The sequence below is a fragment of the Talaromyces atroroseus genome, assembly GCF_001907595.1.
Source record: "Talaromyces atroroseus strain IBT 11181 chromosome Unknown scaffold_5, whole genome shotgun sequence".
Taxonomy (NCBI): domain Eukaryota; kingdom Fungi; phylum Ascomycota; class Eurotiomycetes; order Eurotiales; family Trichocomaceae; genus Talaromyces; species Talaromyces atroroseus.
This window is the reverse complement of record NW_017971437.1, coordinates 878,714-894,685: the sequence shown is the minus strand read 5'-3', so window position 1 is coordinate 894,685 and position 15,972 is coordinate 878,714. Positions and strand designations below refer to the sequence as shown.

Below are 15,972 nucleotides of genomic sequence, written 5' to 3'. Positions count from 1 at the left end.
AGTCATCATTGTCCTCCGAACCACATGTGCCGATCTGTACCGTTTACACTTTGCAGTGTGCCCCCGTACGCAGTTCCCGTGCAGTTTCCTACTCCGTACTGGAATTTAATTCCCGGCCGTTGGGATAGTTACGTTGCGTCGGCCAGCTTACGTATGCTCCAGCCCGTCCTCTGTTTAACTTTGTAGACGAGATAAGATGCATAACATACTGAAAAATGTAATCATACACTACGGAGTACTCCGTAGTCAATAGGTACTTCTGCATAATAACTATCTGATAGAATCAGTAATCAAAACGTCGAAACTCCTTCCACATCGAGTAATCGAGCATGTGCTGCCCGGGGGGTTTCCGCCACCACGTTACAGCGTGCGTTTCACGTATCTTATTCTCGCCGTGATTGGACGGCGGGTTTTCCAGGGTTTGTTTTAGATTCGACCCAGCGGTAATATTACTCCGTACCAAAATCTCAAGTCGTGTGCTCATTCGTGACCAGCCTGGGACGCCAGCGCCGCCTTCTCTTTCTCCTTCTCCTCCTGCTCTCGTTTCATTTTCGAACACGCCCTCGTCTGACTTTCGCTTTCGATTCCATGCCTGTTTTTCCATTGCAAACCCTGTACTCTACGTGAATGCATCTCTCCTTTTGACCCCCGGTCAGCCATCAAGCCGTCAGGGCGCATCCTTCCCCTGCGGATCCCCAGCCGCGTCTTGGCAGATTGGCCTAACATATAAGTTAGAGTCTACGAATACAGAATACAACAAGCATACGCAACCATTGCTCTAGCGAGATTCTAGCTGGACTCGCCGTGTTTAATCTCCTTTGTCTCCTTCCCCCTTCATCCTCCTCATCTTCCGCCTTCTCGTTCCCTTCTCCCAGACCGTCTGCAACCCGTTTCATTCGCATACAACAGAAAAGTGGTGGAAAATGCGTTATTTGACGAGGCTGAACGTGCTCGGCAGTTTCGCCTTCATAGGTGTTCTGATCGCCCTCTCCCTACTCTATGCATCGGGCAACTTCTATACCGTGGGCAGCCAATTGCATCTTCCCGAAACCCCGAGCAGCCCGGAAGCCATCCCAGAGCCCACTTTGAAGCCTCCTTCGAAGCCCGAGACGACCAAGGTACCTATCACTCCCGTGAAGAACTCAACAATATCGTCCAAAGCCGAGAATAGACTGGTTGTCTTTGGGGATGCCTGGAGCGACACCGGCTCGCGTCTTGCTGACCAGGGGCGAGCATGGCCGGAATGGTTTTGTATGATGGTAAGGAGATCATGTACTGGTGCTTGGTTGAAGTTAGCTTCTAACTGTAAATAGTGGCCGTGTCGCCTGGAAACTTACGCACAGAAGGAACATGTCTGCAAGAGTTCCTTCTGCGGGTCCGTCGTTGATGAAACCGAACTCCATACCGTTGAAACCGAGGTGTCCCGTGCCTTGGAGCCACTACCAGACCTTCGCAGTCAGGTTGACCAGTGGCTCGCCGCAGAGATCCGTGCAAGTGAGAACGAGCCTGCAGCCGGCGACATGCAAGCGCGTGCAGAAAATACCGTCTTTGCTTTGTCGTTCCTCATATGGGACATTTGGAAATTCAACGGAGCGCATCCTGGAGACGCGCAGAGCTCGATCAACCGGAGTCTCACTACCATGTTCCAGCAGTTGGATCGCCTGGCAGAGCACACCAAATCCGATGATCTCAAAATCCTCCTGATGATGTCCGTCGATCCCACGTTGCTTCCTGCGTTTGATCCATCGCAGGGCCAGAAAGACATGGTTTCTATAGTCGACCAATGGAATACGGAATTGAAAGAGCAGGCCGATGAGTGGAAAAATGGCTCAGTTTATGTATTCAACACCAACGAATTTCTCAGCAATCAAATCCGGTCCGGGCAGTTTTTCATGGCGGGAATGCTGGATGGGCAAGGACTAGGAAAGGAGAACCCCTGGGATGATGTCGAAAACCCATGCGTTCAGACTACAAGCCATTGGCTGCCTTTTCTGAATAACAAGGGCCAGCGGTGTGAGAGACCAGAAAAATTCCTATTCTGGTATGTTGTCCACAAAGTTACCGCAACGGGAAACAAAGAAAAAGCTAACAATGTAAACCACTAGGGATGGCTTGCATCTCGGGCCGGCCGCGAATCAAATAATGTCTCGGGAGATCTTTCACGATATTACCGGAGTTTGGCTCGAGAAAACAAATTCTACATAGAATAAAGAGCTGAAAGCCGGTGCCACCTCTGTATCACCAAGACTGCTGCTCGCTCACAAAGAACTTCCTCTCCAGGGACGGGAAGGGCTTTTTCTTGGTTCTTTCTTTCTGTCCTTCGATGCCTCTTCCGGCACTTCAGCTAATCAGTCGGAGAGACAAGTCACAATAAAACACAACCGTCGTGTCCATCCTGATCAGATGATCGCTCTGTGTCTGTGATGTTGACAGCAACAGTTCACCGCTCAACGCTCTTCTCTTGCGAGAACCTTGACTTTGAAACGTGCGTTGTACCCTCTAAACAATGCAAGGCCAACCAGTCGCGAGAACTAGCTTCTCGCCTGCAAGCGTCTTCACAGCTGCAGGACCGCCCAAGGGAAGCACTCTTGCCCACGATAGGGGAGCTACCAAGAGTGAGATCGATCGTCACTTTCGAGCCGCCGCCGTGAAGACACAGAAGGTAGCTATTTTGGCATTGACTTGTCTGCGGGGCTCCAAGGAGTTTCCTGGAATGGATTACGGGGGAGGGGGAGATTTTGTTGAGCTACCGATTTGGAATTGTACATGGTTACCCAGGAATCGTCAGCCCCAGAAATGAAGCGTGTAGATTAATCACTTTGTCTCGCCCTTTTCCCGTCTGTGACTGGCTGTAGCAGCGTAGTGGTCCCTCCAGCAGCAACCAAAGGCACGACTTGCTTGCAGTTGCCGGATCTGGAGGCGGGCGACTGGGCAACGCGATTTTCCCAGGCTTTGCTGCAGCCTGCCGTATTTGGGCGCTAGCGGGGGGGCTGTTTCTTTGTTCGCATCGATGACAATAGCGATTCTCTTTATTCGGTTTATTTCCCGCGCCTCACCGACTGTAGCCTGCGAGTGATTGTTTGCAGGCCGAAGAGGGGCCGCCAACGAGCAATAAAGAAAAGAAAAGAAACAGCAGAAGCAAAAGAAAAAGAAAAAGGGGAGCAAAGGGGAAAGAGGAAAGAGGAAAGAGGAAAGAGGAAAGAGGAAAGAGGAAGGAGGAAGGAGGAAAAACGGCGCGGAAGATCCTCGTCAAACCTGGCCGTCAGCAAAGAAAGCGCTATAAATGGATCACGGGACTGCCAGACGACGACATGCATTCGCCTTCATTCTTCCCCATCCATTATTCATAGCATTATACCTTCCGGGACAAAGCCCTGCACCAGGTTCCCCCCCCCCTCCGTTCGTCTCGTTCTGGCGGCGTTCTCGCGATTGCATCTGCTGTTGGTATCGGTATTATTCCATGTCTTATTATTAGGCATTTGTTCTATACTTACTGGCCGGGCCCCATAAAGTCCTTGTGGCGGCAGATCAAAGCGATTGATTTGGTGTGTCTATAGGATGACAAGCATTCATTCATGCTCCATCTTGGATACTTTTTTCTGCTGTTGGTTTTCTTTTTATACCATTTTCTTTTCTTTTTCCACGCTGCTCGCGACTGAGATATCTATCTATCTATATAAGTCCTTTCTCTGTTCGCTGCAACAAGCCAACAACGAGACTCGTCCGCCAGCCATACCATACAGTAATACAGACTTGGTGCACCTTGCTTGGTCCGGCTCGTTTGTTTGTTACCAAGCTATTGTCATGTCCTTTGACCGCGTTCTTCCTCGGCCAGTGGCCTTGTACGATGACCCGGCATCGCGACTACTACATAGACAGACCAGCAGTCTATTGGAGCACAAGATCATGACTGATCGCAATAGGGCCCTGCCTCTCCAGGACATGTCATTCGCATCCGGCGAAGCACAGCGATCCAAGGAGCCAGACAGCTGTTCAACAGCCTTGTCCCAGATGCAGCTCTCTGCCGTGAACAGAGAGCAAATGGGCCAGAATGGCCAGTTGTCGGCGAGCTTCACCGCGCTTTCGTCAAGGCAGAACACACCAACCCTGATAAGCGTGGAATCGGCCAACAGAGACCGCTCAGGGTCCGGCAGTCCATCAAGGCCCGAATCGGCTAGAGAGTCTGCGTCGCAGTTCTGTCTGTGTCAACCTGACCCCAAGATTCCAAGACCCAGGAATGGTATGTACTTGCATTCACCTGGGCTATTTGTACTGTGCTAATTGCGATGTTGATGACACAGCATTTATTTTGTACAGGCAGCATTATCAGGCAGCCGTGGTTGCGCAGAATCCTGGACTTGCAAACCCAGAGATCTCCAAGATCATTGGAGAGCAATGGAGAGCTCTGCCAGCGGAAACCAAGGAGGAATGGAAGGCTCTAGCGGCGGTTTGTTGAACCTGTCTGTATCCATACTGTTGCATCTCGGCTGACATTGAGTTGAAAACAGGCAGAGAAAGCCCGGCATCAGCAGCAGTACCCAGACTATCGATATCAACCAAGGAGATTCGGACGTGACGGCTATGCTCGTAATGGATCCATGTCTACTGGTAATCAAATAGCCTCGACGATATGCAATCGGTGTGGGGGGCGGCTGATGAATCCGCCTTCAACACCTCATACGCCTCTGACTGCTGCCGTGCCTCCCATGAGTAGTCGCTCCTTGGACTCGATGTCTCCCCATCCCAGCTCCTCCCGTGTCAATGGAAATGGAAGTACAAAGTCCGATCGCCGCCCAGCGGCATTGCACATATTAAATGACTCTGACCGACGCATGCTACACAACCAGTGGCGAGAGCCTGAAACTGCACCCTTGGACACAAAACGCCGTCGTTTAAACGGGAGCCCGTTTCAAAACATTGATGGTCCTGATACAGAGATTTATTCTCTCCCTTCTCAGCAGCAGACATGCGTCTCCCGTCCTGGTGTCGCCTATTTTCGAAGCCACGCTGACCCCTCATCTAACGGGCATGTCCACGCCGCCCAACAAAGGCAGGACAGTGAGAACTACTATGATCCAAGCCTCACACTCCCACCTTTGAAAGCAGATGGGACGCCTTCCACTCGCATTCAGGCTGACACCGTTATGACGATCCCAGTTTTGAATAAGATCAAGGTCCTTGCTAAGATATCTCCGCCGCTCTCTGAGCAAAACAGCCCCCAATCGAGAGGCATTGTTATCGCCGTCGACGGCCAGGACCTGACTCAAGTCAAAGTCATGTTGAAGTACCTGGGACAGCTTCTAATGGATGATGGAAAGTACATTGTCCGAGTCTTCGAAGGACCCGACATCGTGGCCCGCAAAGGCTCAACTTCAGGCGAAATGGGGGATGCGACAGTTGACTATCTGAACGTCATCTCCGCCTGGCATCGGATCTCAGACGAGATCATTCAATTTATCAGCAGCCCAAGGTCGTCGCCACAGACGGCAAATGGCTCTAAATCCTCTTCGAGAACTGGGTCGCCTCAGTCCGGCAGCACAGAAATGCTATCTACAGGCTCAAGCCCTTCTCCACCAACGACAGTGCCTAGTACTACTGCTACTAGCCCATCCCCAGTTCCTGTTGCCTTAGTTCCGCGATATCAGCTTACGACGGCAGACGCCTTTGCCTGCTCTATTCCTATAAACGACCGCTATGAATTTCTCGATCATTGGCAGTGGATGGCGTCGCTTTGGCGGGCATGTATTGGTCCTGATGTGACAGTACACATCCGGGAGTGTGACCGAGAAGAAATCGAGCGTCATGGTTCTGGAAACCCCGTCGAAGTACGTCTTAACGAAGCGCGAACTCTTATTGTTCGGCGATTGCCCGACCCGACGAAAGATATCGAGGAGAAAGCTCTAAAGCGCGTCGGCTTCGAGATTGAAGATTTTCTTACTCGGTGATAAATAATTATAGACACTTTTTCTTCTTTTCCCCTGTCTTCTCTTCATTTTCTTTTCCACTTTTCTCTCATGCATTTCATGGAAAGGGCATAGCCGGGTTTGTCACTGTAGAGGCTCGTCCATCATACAAGTATATACCTAGGTAACGATTTGAAAGGAAAGTTGTCCTGTTATGGCACTTAGTACTTGCTCTTCTAGTTTTGGCTCCGGGGCTATATCTCCCATTGAATGCCTGAGGCATGAATATTTATAGACTGGAAAGTGGAGCAATAACTTAGCTTAGTGAATCTGGAGGCGGTCAGAGTGGTGCCCAACCACAAGCCAGCCCACTTCTTTCTGCCACGATCGCTCCTTATCGGCGATCGCAGATCTCCAATCTCTTCCTTCACTTTTTGGCATCTGCAAAGGCGAAAGAAACAATTTGTGGGCTTTTAGCAATGATGTGAACTCGCGAAACGGAATGATGGAATGCGGTGCATCTATCAAGAAAGAACTTCTGCACCCAGGCACTAACAGACAGTGTGAGTTCGAAAAGAGGCTGAACTGAGACCAATTCGAGGCGGCTTGAATCTCTGAGGCCTCAGTTTTATCTCCTTAGATAGTCGCTCGTCTGTGCTTGGATACTTGGGTCTGTGAATATGTCACCCGCCGCTGTCGCCAATGCTGTTTCCCCTGTTCTCTCGGGAATTGAGGCGTATTCCAATGTGTGCCCCCTCCAATCTGTACTCATTTGGAAGGAACCAGATTAACTCTGACCTATTATTTTATGGTAGATCGAGTCTGACCTGTCTTTGACAAAGAAATTGGGTCGCCATGACATCGTCCCCTCATCGAGCGCCATTCGCCTTTCTGACTCGATTCTAAAGCCTCCCTCCTTTCACTCTCAATCCCCTAGTTCCTCCTCGGCGCCACGTGCTACTAGCCCATATCTTCCCATCGGCATCCTGCGACCGTATATCTCTTCACACCACTCGATCCCATTTCCAGAGACAGAGCTTGCCAATTTGGAAAAACATGGGTGGGTGCAGGTACGCTGGAATCATTGTGAATCCCACCCTGAACAGACCTTTGCGCAGGTCTATGTTCTACCAAATGATGTTGGGCAAAACTATATCCCGCGAACGAAAAACTTGTTGAGGAAAGCTTTAAAGGTTGTTATGGCCAGTCTTGACAGCTCTCCGGCAGCTTGGAACGGCATATTTGATACGACCTCCGCAGAACAGAGTCCTGACGCGGCCGAGGACGAATCATTGTGGTACATATTCAACACTCTGGACAACCCAATGCCCGTTATAGAGGATGTTAATGATGCATATGGACGATTGGCCATGCAAGAATTAATAGCGAGCTCGAGAGAGCTCGAAGCAGAAACCAGAGAGGAGTCTGGTGTAATCGGACTCAAAACGCCTCTACATCCTTACCAATGTCGCTCGGCAGCTACCATGATCCAGCGAGAAGTGCAGCCGAAACAAATGCTGGATTCGCGACTACAGATACACAAGACACCGTATGGTCAGGAATACTACTATGACAAAGAAGAGGGCATTTTGTTAAGTGAGAAACGCCTTTATGAGGAAGCTTGTGGTGGTAAGAGACTTGTATTCCCCATGGTGCTGTTGTTCAAATTTATTTACCTTTGAATCGTAGGCATTCTTGCGGAGACTATGGGTTGCGGGAAAACCCTGATTTGTCTCGCAGTCATTCTATCAACACGAGGCCATTTCCCTCGCATTCCGATGGAGTACCAGGAAACTAAGAATCCAGTTCGTTCATCGGTAGGCTCCCTAATGCAGATGGCAGCTGCTACAGCCGGTCGATTCTCGGTTCCTTGGCCTAGTCATTTTCGACGATTGCAGAATATCGGTATAAACCATGTTCGATGTGTAGAGGAATGTGAGCGCCAGAGGGGGTCCTATACTATACCTCCGCCGCCGTCTAGGTATATGAGTCGAGGGGGATGGTTATCACGCCCACCAGCAGTTCATATCCGGCTTGCTTCGGGCACACTTATTATTGTTCCTCCCAATCTCGTTGATCATTGGCAAAGTGAAATCGCTACCCACACGGAGGGACTAAACGTGCTCATTCTCCGAGAACGAAAAGACAAGACGCCTTCAGCAGATGAGCTGTTGCAATATGATATCATATTGTTTGCGCGTACTCGATTCGAAAAAGAAGCTGGAGAGCCCGAGACTAATCGACGTTATCCCGCGGCGCTTGCCTCAGAAGAATCTCCTCTGAAGAAATTCCACTGGCTTCGGATAATTGTAGACGAGGGGCATAATGTTGCTGGGCATGGGTACAAGACCAGCACCATGCACATGCTGGATCAACTTCACGTCGAACGAAGATGGGTAGTGTCTGGAACACCCTCAAATGGCCTTTACGGCGCTGAACTCAGCCTTGCCTCCCATCAGAGGCTAGCGAGTGATACTAGTTCTGGAGACGAGGTGACATCGTCGGTTCTGCATTCTCGCAAAAAGACAGGTACAGCTATTGATGAAGAATTGAAGGATGTGGACAACCTGCGGCTCATTGTTGTGGACTTTTTGAGACACAGGCCTTGGGCGAACTCTCGATTTGACGACCCGGCGAATTGGACGAAATATATCAAACCAGTCGGTGAAGATGGAAGACGAAGAAAAGCACCTTCGCTGCGTGCTGTGCTTCAAGGCCTGGTGGTGAGGCACCGTTTAGATGTTATCAACGAGGAGCTCCCACTTCCGCGGTTGCATAACAAGGTCGTTAGCCTTGAACCGACCTTCTACGACAAGATGGCAATTAACCTTTTCTTATTCAATCTTACTGTCAATGCAGTCACGTCGGAACGCAAGGACCAGGACTATATGTTTCAGAGTAGGAACAGAAAACATCTTAGTCTGCTCATCAATCATTTACGCCAGGCAGGATTCTGGTGGACCGGTCATAAGCCGAAGGATATTGAGTCTACGATCGACGTGGCTGTCAAATATGTGGAAAATAACAAGGAGAAGATGGCAGCAGAGGACATCCATCTATTGACAGAGGGCTTAAAAATTGCATATCGGGCACTTACGAGCCAGAGTTTCAGCGTGTTCAGCCAATCTGATGAACTGGGTGTCTATGTGCAAAACTTTCCAGAACATGCCAGCCAGCACTGGGCATTGACACCGGATCGTGACGAGTCAAAGCCGTTACTTCTGGGACTATCACAGGCACGACTTGCGCAGACGTTTGTAACTTCACACCTCCAGTATGAAGACCCTGCGGAAGGGCTCGCAGGAGCAGGGATCAGCGCCCGCCGTCAGCTTCTAGAGCGATCTGAAAAGAAACCTGCCAGAAATGAGTCAGGCGTGGCAGATAATCTAACCCACAAAAACAAGCCCTCTGAAAATCGGCCGCCAAAGAAAACGTTTCTTAAGGGCGTGAGCAAGCGCCTACAGCCTGAATCGCCACTGTCAAATACAAAGCTCGTCGCAACCACCTCTGCGAAGCTCACTTATCTGTTAGACCGAGTTCAGGAGCTGCATAAATCAGAGAAGATCATCATTTTTTACGAAAATAATAACACAGCGTTCTGGATTGCAGAAGGACTTGAATTGTTAGGCATAGACTTTCGAATTTATGCTAATACTCTTAAAACGAGTCAAAAGGCGGCATATTTATCGCTATTCGAGGAGTCATCTAGTGTGAGAGTCTTACTCATGGATTTGCGACAGGCATCTCACGGGCTACATATTGCTAGTGCATCTCGCGTGTTCATCGTAAACCCCATTTGGAGGCCTTATGTTGAGAGTCAAGCTATCAAACGCGCGCACCGTATCGGACAGACGAAGCCCGTCTTTGTGGAGACTTTGGTCCTGAAAGATACTCTAGAGGAGAAGATGCTGCGCCGGAGACAGGAAATGTCGAATTCAGAAATGCAGCATGCCGAAAGGGACATGCTGGACGACTCGACTATGAGTTCGATCATTCAACGCGAGCGGTTTTATCAATTGCCCGAAGATGACGCTTCCATCGAACCCGCATATCTGCAGCAGTTTTGTGGCTTCTTTGACCGTCACGAACTGCCGATTCCTGATGATCTGGTGGAATCCAATCCTTCTCCTAGCACGCCAGGAAGAAGAAACACAACTCCAGCAACCAAAAAGCGCAAAGTTGCTATTTCTTCTCCTTCGGCTCAGACATCATATGCAACGCCACGCCCTGAAATTGATCTTTCCCCGGACCTTCCCACTCCTCCTAAGAAGAGAAAGATGGTGCCCAAGTTCCAAATTGTGACTGACAATGGGATCATTATGACTCCTCCGAGAGGATCGGGATCGTCGCGGAATTCCGGGTCTCCTAGCTCTCCTCCATCAGCACCAGCCCAGCAAAGCCTTAATCGAAGTCCGGCGAAGGCTCGCGATGAGGATGTTGATGATAGAACGTCATTGATGAGTTTGTTCGGTGGATGAGTAGATTTACTTGTTATTGAGACGGATAGAAATATCTGTCTAATGTTTTCATAGTAGAAGTGGTGTATTTTTATTATTTCTATTTTTATTTCTGTCCTATCTATGTTTGCTAAGATCTTTTCGTTTTGAAAGTGAGGAGGCGAGCTTGGAGTTACGTTAGATATCCCATGATTTGTTGTTCCTATCTATGACAAAGTTTTCAATGAACAGTTACCCCTAGAGGGCATGGTTTGGTCAATTCACAATTCTAGAGTGAAGGCAGCCTTAGCGTGAGTTTTGAAGCAATCCATAAATTCTCTCCTTATCGGTCCTTATCGGTCCTTATCTGCCAGCCCCTCCATAGATCGATCGATCATACGTACCATCCTCTACGAGGATACTCACTTTCAGACTCAGCGAGAAAAAGTCGATACCCTGCGTGTCACTAAAAAAGCCAAGAGACCAAGAGATCAAGAGAAGAGCAAGAAACATTCTTTACGACGCTGGGCAAAAGAGAAGAAAGACAGGCATGGCAGACCGCACCACCCAGGCGGGGCAGGCCGAAAGCGCCAGCAGCAAAACAATCATAATAGGCCTCTCAGGTCCATCGTCGAGCGGGAAAACGACACTGGCACGGCTTCTGCGTACGATTTTCGCGATGGAGTATAAGGTCCGCACGTTTATTATACATGAAGATGACTTTTACTATCCCGATGACAAGTACGTACTACCTAGTACCTGCCATCTACCAATGTATAAATATATGCACGCATACAGCAAAACTGATACCAATAATAAACAGAATCCCAGTTGTCCGGACTGCAAAAGGCGAATTGGTTCAAGACTGGGATACCATCGGCGCAATCGATGTTGGGTTCATGTCTTCTGCGCTGGCCTATGTGAGAGAGCATGGCACACTGCCGCCTCGATTAAGGAGCAAAGAAGACCAGAACGAGGCGGCAGATCCGCGTGTTGAGAAGACTACCATAGAAGCTATGAGGGAAGAAGTAGGGAAGAAATTGGGTGGTTTCATTTCGTCTTCTCTTGGAGATGGAGCAGGAGAAGGAGAAATCACAATTGCGTTTCTGGAAGGTTTCTTGCTCTTTGCGCCTCCGGCAGCGGAGAACCCGTCTCATGTTTTACGCCATGTTCATGATAACATTCATTTGCACATCTTCCTACCGGCGCCATATGATGTTGTCAAGGCGCGGAGAGAGGCGCGGAGTGGCTATGTGACTATCGGGCCGGCTCCGACACCAGCGGCTACGCGGGAGAATGATGATAGCAATACGAATAAAGATTTGGAGTCGTCAAGCATCGATCTAGAGAAGGAAGAGGAGGGCGATAGCGCGCCCCAGAATTTCTGGACTGACCCTCCTGGCTACGTTGATGATATCGTCTGGCCGAGGTACGTCCAGGACCATGCGTGGTTGTTGGCGCCGGAGGATGATACTACGGCCCAGCAATCGCTCGCCGATAGACATGCTGTCGCTGCGTCTTCGGAATCGACACAGAAGGCAACTGAGGAGCTGTTGAGGCTGGCGGGTCAGGGTGTTAATGTGCGCGGTGACGCGGGTGTTGTGGTGGCGCCTGGTAAGGGAGAGAAGCCTATGAACGCGATTCTGCGATGGGCTGTGGATGAGATATTAAGTTATCTAAAAGTACAATTGTAAACATGCATGTTTGTTATAAAATTATTCGTTTCGTTATCATTCGAATCGCTATTAGATGGGGCACGGAGGTGTACCATGTAATATAGTTAGAAGGCTCAAAACAAACATGTTCATACTGAAGTATCCTGCACCCTGAAACTCAAAGATAGAGAGGCTTTTCAACCCTGAGAAAACACGGCTAGTATCTGTACCGGGTCGAGTAGTCCTTAGGACTGACGACTAAACCGCGGCCTTTCTTCGCACCGCGATAGATTGTTTCGATAATGTCAATCAATTCTTGCTTATCTTCGCTGTTTATTTATTAGCAACCGTATTGCTAAGGAGAGCTAGGCATACTTACAGAACCCAGTTGAGCTTGTTATTGTTACCAGTTCCAAAATCGCCTAGAAAGTCGTTAGTAGGAGATACGATTCAACGAGACATTAGATAATTGCTAACACATCATATGCTTGTTCCTGAAGAAGAACATTATCGTCATCGGGTCGTATAATTCATACCTAGGGATCTATTAGCTTCTACGGTGGCAAAACGCAGAAATTGAAAAAGAAAAAGATATACATACATGGCGTTAAAATCTGGCGTCTGTTCTATGTCGCACAGGTAAACGACAGCGAAGTTCTTGACGCGGTCTGCAATCTTGGACAGGACATCATCCTGTCGTAGGCTAGGAATCAAATGTCAGTTCTCTGACAAGCGGACAGAAAAGACAAGAACTTACCAGTCAGGATGGGAGTCTCTGCCGAACCTCACTACGACTAATCGCTCGTCTTCGGAGAGAATGGCCTGATCAACCTGCCAGGCATTCTGGAGATGCGGAAGGACCATGGAACCCATGTTGGATTGTTTTATTGCTTTGATTTAGGTAGAGCGAGTCTGTCTGTGTTGTCTTGATGCATCTAGAAAAGAGAAGCCCAAAGATGCCAAGGGAAGTCGATGCTGTGGATACCTGAGGCAGAAACCGTTCGGTCTTGGCGGGCGTCTTGATGCCTAAGGCTGCATACATCTATCGCTGCTTACCTAACCTTTATACCTAGGGGTTAACTAACTAGTTAGTTATATAGTTAGTTTATATGCGTATTACAGCATTTCAAACAGTCCGCTGCCTGGCCTTGACTTGCATCGTTTGCTCCTAATTAGCAAATTGAAAGCCCGGCCTCGACAAATGACTGCCCTTCATTCCTAGCTCAGCACTATGTTAGCCTGGCCAGTAGAATACAAGGCTAGGGATAGTTTCGATGAGTATACTGGTGCATTTCCATGAAGAGTATCCATTGTATTGCTTTAAATGGCTTGTCTTCACAGAGAATATGGATTTGATAGGGTTAGGGCTAAAACACATGGAGACTTTGATTTTGAGCCGCGCTAGCACATATTCGCCTTGCTTCCTCCGATCTCGAGTTGTGTAACTAGTAGCTGGTAGAGAATGAAAAATCAATTGTATTATTGTGATAAAAATAATTAACAAAGGTACTCTCCCGAGCTAAAGCAGCGCTTGCGAAGGCTATATTCTGCTTGTCAGATGTCTACTTAGAGATGGCGCCATCCCCCATACGGATAGCTCCGGCCGGAAGCAGTAAGGCCTCTCCCTGTTTAGTCTTACTAGTTAAGGATAAACTCGCTCAACTCCTCCTGTCCTTGCGACGTCGGGTTGCTGTGCTGAGGAACGCAATCCTTCTTGGCCCGTGGTCAGGACGATTATTCCGGTACTACTTTTACAAAGCTAAGCAGTCAAGTCTATCGTTAATCACCATGATTGTTCAACGGACAACGTCGCTGCTCGCCATCCTTGCCGTGGTCGCATGCGCTTTATTCATTCTTTCCAAGTCAACAAACACAACTTTCGAAACAGTTTCTCATGTCAAATTCGGCCCCTCGCGGTACATACCAACGAAATTCCCCTCATTTGAAGACATCCGCCATCCTTTCCGCCCGGCGGCTCACGAACCTCCCGAGCAAGCACATAGCACTAGCGGCGAGTCGAAATGGTTCAGCGATTGGAAATGGCTTCATCCTTTCTCGTCGTCCATTACGCTTGACGAGCATCGCACTGTGCTCCCTCCTTTACCCGAGCGTCCACCCGTGTATACCTTTTACGAGCCGAACAGCAAGTATGACGAAGCCCAAGAGAAGGCGGATGGCCAGCTTCTTTTGGCGTGGAGACGTGCATGGTATGCTAAGGGCTTCCGGCCTGTCGTGCTCAGCCGCGCCGAAGCGATGAAGAACCCTCTATACGAGGAAGTGCAACGCCGCGAATTGAAACCAGAATTGGAACAAGACTTCTTCAAATGGCTGGCCTGGGGTCATATGGGTAGTGGCTTATTCGCGGATTGGCTGTGTTTCCCAATGGCTCGTTATGATGATCCCATTTTCTTGTACCTCCGAGCCGGCGCTATACCTACTCATATTACCCGATTCGAGACGCTGGATCGAGCGCTCTTTGCCGGTGAGAAGACGCGCATTAACGATGCGATAAAGTTTGCTATTCAAGACCCCAGAGACGGTGCTTCGTCCATTCTGTCTGTTATCCCGCCAGAGTTCTTCGCGGTAGAGCAATCCAACGCCTTGGCCTACTATTCACAGAGCGTCGTAACAGCCAGTTACCCTCAACTCGCCGAGAAATACGCCTCGGACGCCGCAGCTGGCCGGCAGGCTCTAGCTGAGCTTATTGATGCCCATCTCCATACTACATTCCTCAATAGCTTCCCATCAGGATTTACAGTGCTGAAGCCCATCCCTGATCATACAACAGCATTGGTAGAGCCTGCCATGCATCTCGCACAAGCGCTTTCCAAGTGTCCTTCTTCCGAGTTGCCCGGGCCGTGTCCGCCTAATCGGCCTAATTGCCAGCCATGTAATTCGAAGTCGAGGTCGGTTTCTATCTCACAACCAAAGTCCTTCAACAATGCCAGCGATATCTATACAATTGGCGTCTTACCACATCCTCTCACTCTGATTACTCTTCAGCGTGGATCCGATGAGGTCGATACCGCTTATATTCGACGCGAGACAACCCGTGATCCGTGGCTGGCCGAAGTTACCACGGAACTAGTTGGTGCGAATCGTGCAGGCTCTACCCGAGTAGTCGCTTTTAAGGAGGTGGTTGCTGGCGAGGAATATGCGCACAGGACCTTCTGGATGACTGTTGAAACCCTCTTGGCTAAGGAAGGCGAGGATCTCCCCTCGACATTAGTCTCTGAATTGTCATGGAATTTTGGATTTAAAGTTGACACCGAGGACGCTGAAGACGACGCTAAGAAGTTTCAGGATGAAGCAAAAGAACAGCCATCCTTAGTCAAAGAGTATGAGTTGATTGCGAAAGCGCGTAATTGGCTTCACGACCAGCCGAACCGTGTCGGTCTGCGTAATATCGCAGAAGCTTGGAATCTGGCAGATATTGAGGTTTGGCGATTTGTCCAGGCTTACAGGTTTGTTCTCGCCTTGATATCTCCCCTTTACCAAAAAGCCTTGTCGAATTCTATCTAACAAATGTACGGTATACAGGGCACGCAGTGTCGTGGAACGACAACGATGGGAGAAAGAAGAGCAGAACTTCCTTGGTGCTCGAGTTGACTGAGCATATCCAACATCTAAAGACGTTTTTGCGTTGCGTTTTCCTTTGTTCTAATTTTCTTCGGCTACAAATTCTACGTATGTAAATATATTTCCCTTGGAGCATTTGGTGGCGTTTGTGTGACATTTTTCGTTGTCTGTGCTACGATAGAAGTGATTATTATATGAAGCCATACAAATTGATGCTTTTGTATGGCGCCGGACAGTGGCGATCGCCGGGCGGCTTGTGGAGACGAGATAACCTGGGAACCGATAAGCTCCCATACAATAAATACTCGACCACCCCCCCGCATCCTCTTGTCTCTTCCATTCCTTATGCATGTGAATATACACGTTTTCTTTCATTTATCTTCATTTGCATCGTGTACT

At 49.1% G+C, this 15,972-nt stretch overlaps 6 protein-coding genes across 6 annotated transcripts; 5 read left to right on the top strand and 1 right to left on the bottom strand.

The window, feature by feature from the left end:
* Nucleotides 1–923: 923 nt before the first annotated feature.
* On the top strand, nt 924–2,105 carry UA08_04760 (hypothetical protein; the record flags this gene model as incomplete). Its single annotated transcript, XM_020267066.1, has 2 exons — nt 924–1,259; nt 1,314–2,105. The coding sequence occupies 2 exons, from the start codon at nt 924–926 to the stop codon at nt 2,103–2,105; spliced, it is 1,128 nt and encodes a 375-aa protein (XP_020119894.1).
* Nucleotides 2,106–3,804: 1,699 nt separating this feature from the next.
* On the top strand, nt 3,805–5,945 carry UA08_04759 (hypothetical protein; the record flags this gene model as incomplete). The annotated part of the gene is made up of 3 exons (XM_020267065.1): nt 3,805–4,240; nt 4,302–4,447; nt 4,509–5,945. The coding sequence occupies 3 exons, from the start codon at nt 3,805–3,807 to the stop codon at nt 5,943–5,945; spliced, it is 2,019 nt and encodes a 672-aa protein (XP_020119893.1).
* Nucleotides 5,946–6,583: 638 nt separating this feature from the next.
* On the top strand, nt 6,584–10,381 carry UA08_04758 (hypothetical protein; the record flags this gene model as incomplete). Its single annotated transcript, XM_020267064.1, has 3 exons — nt 6,584–6,649; nt 6,719–7,532; nt 7,593–10,381. 3 exons carry the CDS (start codon nt 6,584–6,586, stop codon nt 10,379–10,381), a joined length of 3,669 nt encoding a protein of 1,222 aa, XP_020119892.1.
* A 508-nt stretch (nt 10,382–10,889) lies between these two features.
* UA08_04757 (hypothetical protein) lies at nt 10,890–12,033 on the top strand (the record flags this gene model as incomplete). Its single annotated transcript, XM_020267063.1, has 2 exons — nt 10,890–11,080; nt 11,163–12,033. 2 exons carry the CDS (start codon nt 10,890–10,892, stop codon nt 12,031–12,033), a joined length of 1,062 nt encoding a protein of 353 aa, XP_020119891.1.
* A 178-nt stretch (nt 12,034–12,211) lies between these two features.
* Nucleotides 12,212–12,867, bottom strand: UA08_04756 (Thioredoxin-like protein 4A; the record flags this gene model as incomplete). Its single annotated transcript, XM_020267062.1, has 5 exons — nt 12,212–12,323; nt 12,374–12,416; nt 12,472–12,530; nt 12,596–12,697; nt 12,752–12,867. The coding sequence occupies 5 exons, from the start codon at nt 12,865–12,867 to the stop codon at nt 12,212–12,214; spliced, it is 432 nt and encodes a 143-aa protein (XP_020120143.1).
* Nucleotides 12,868–13,782: 915 nt separating this feature from the next.
* UA08_04755 (hypothetical protein) lies at nt 13,783–15,607 on the top strand (the record flags this gene model as incomplete). The annotated part of the gene is made up of 2 exons (XM_020267059.1): nt 13,783–15,458; nt 15,535–15,607. 2 exons carry the CDS (start codon nt 13,783–13,785, stop codon nt 15,605–15,607), a joined length of 1,749 nt encoding a protein of 582 aa, XP_020120142.1.
* Nucleotides 15,608–15,972: the final 365 nt, after the last annotated feature.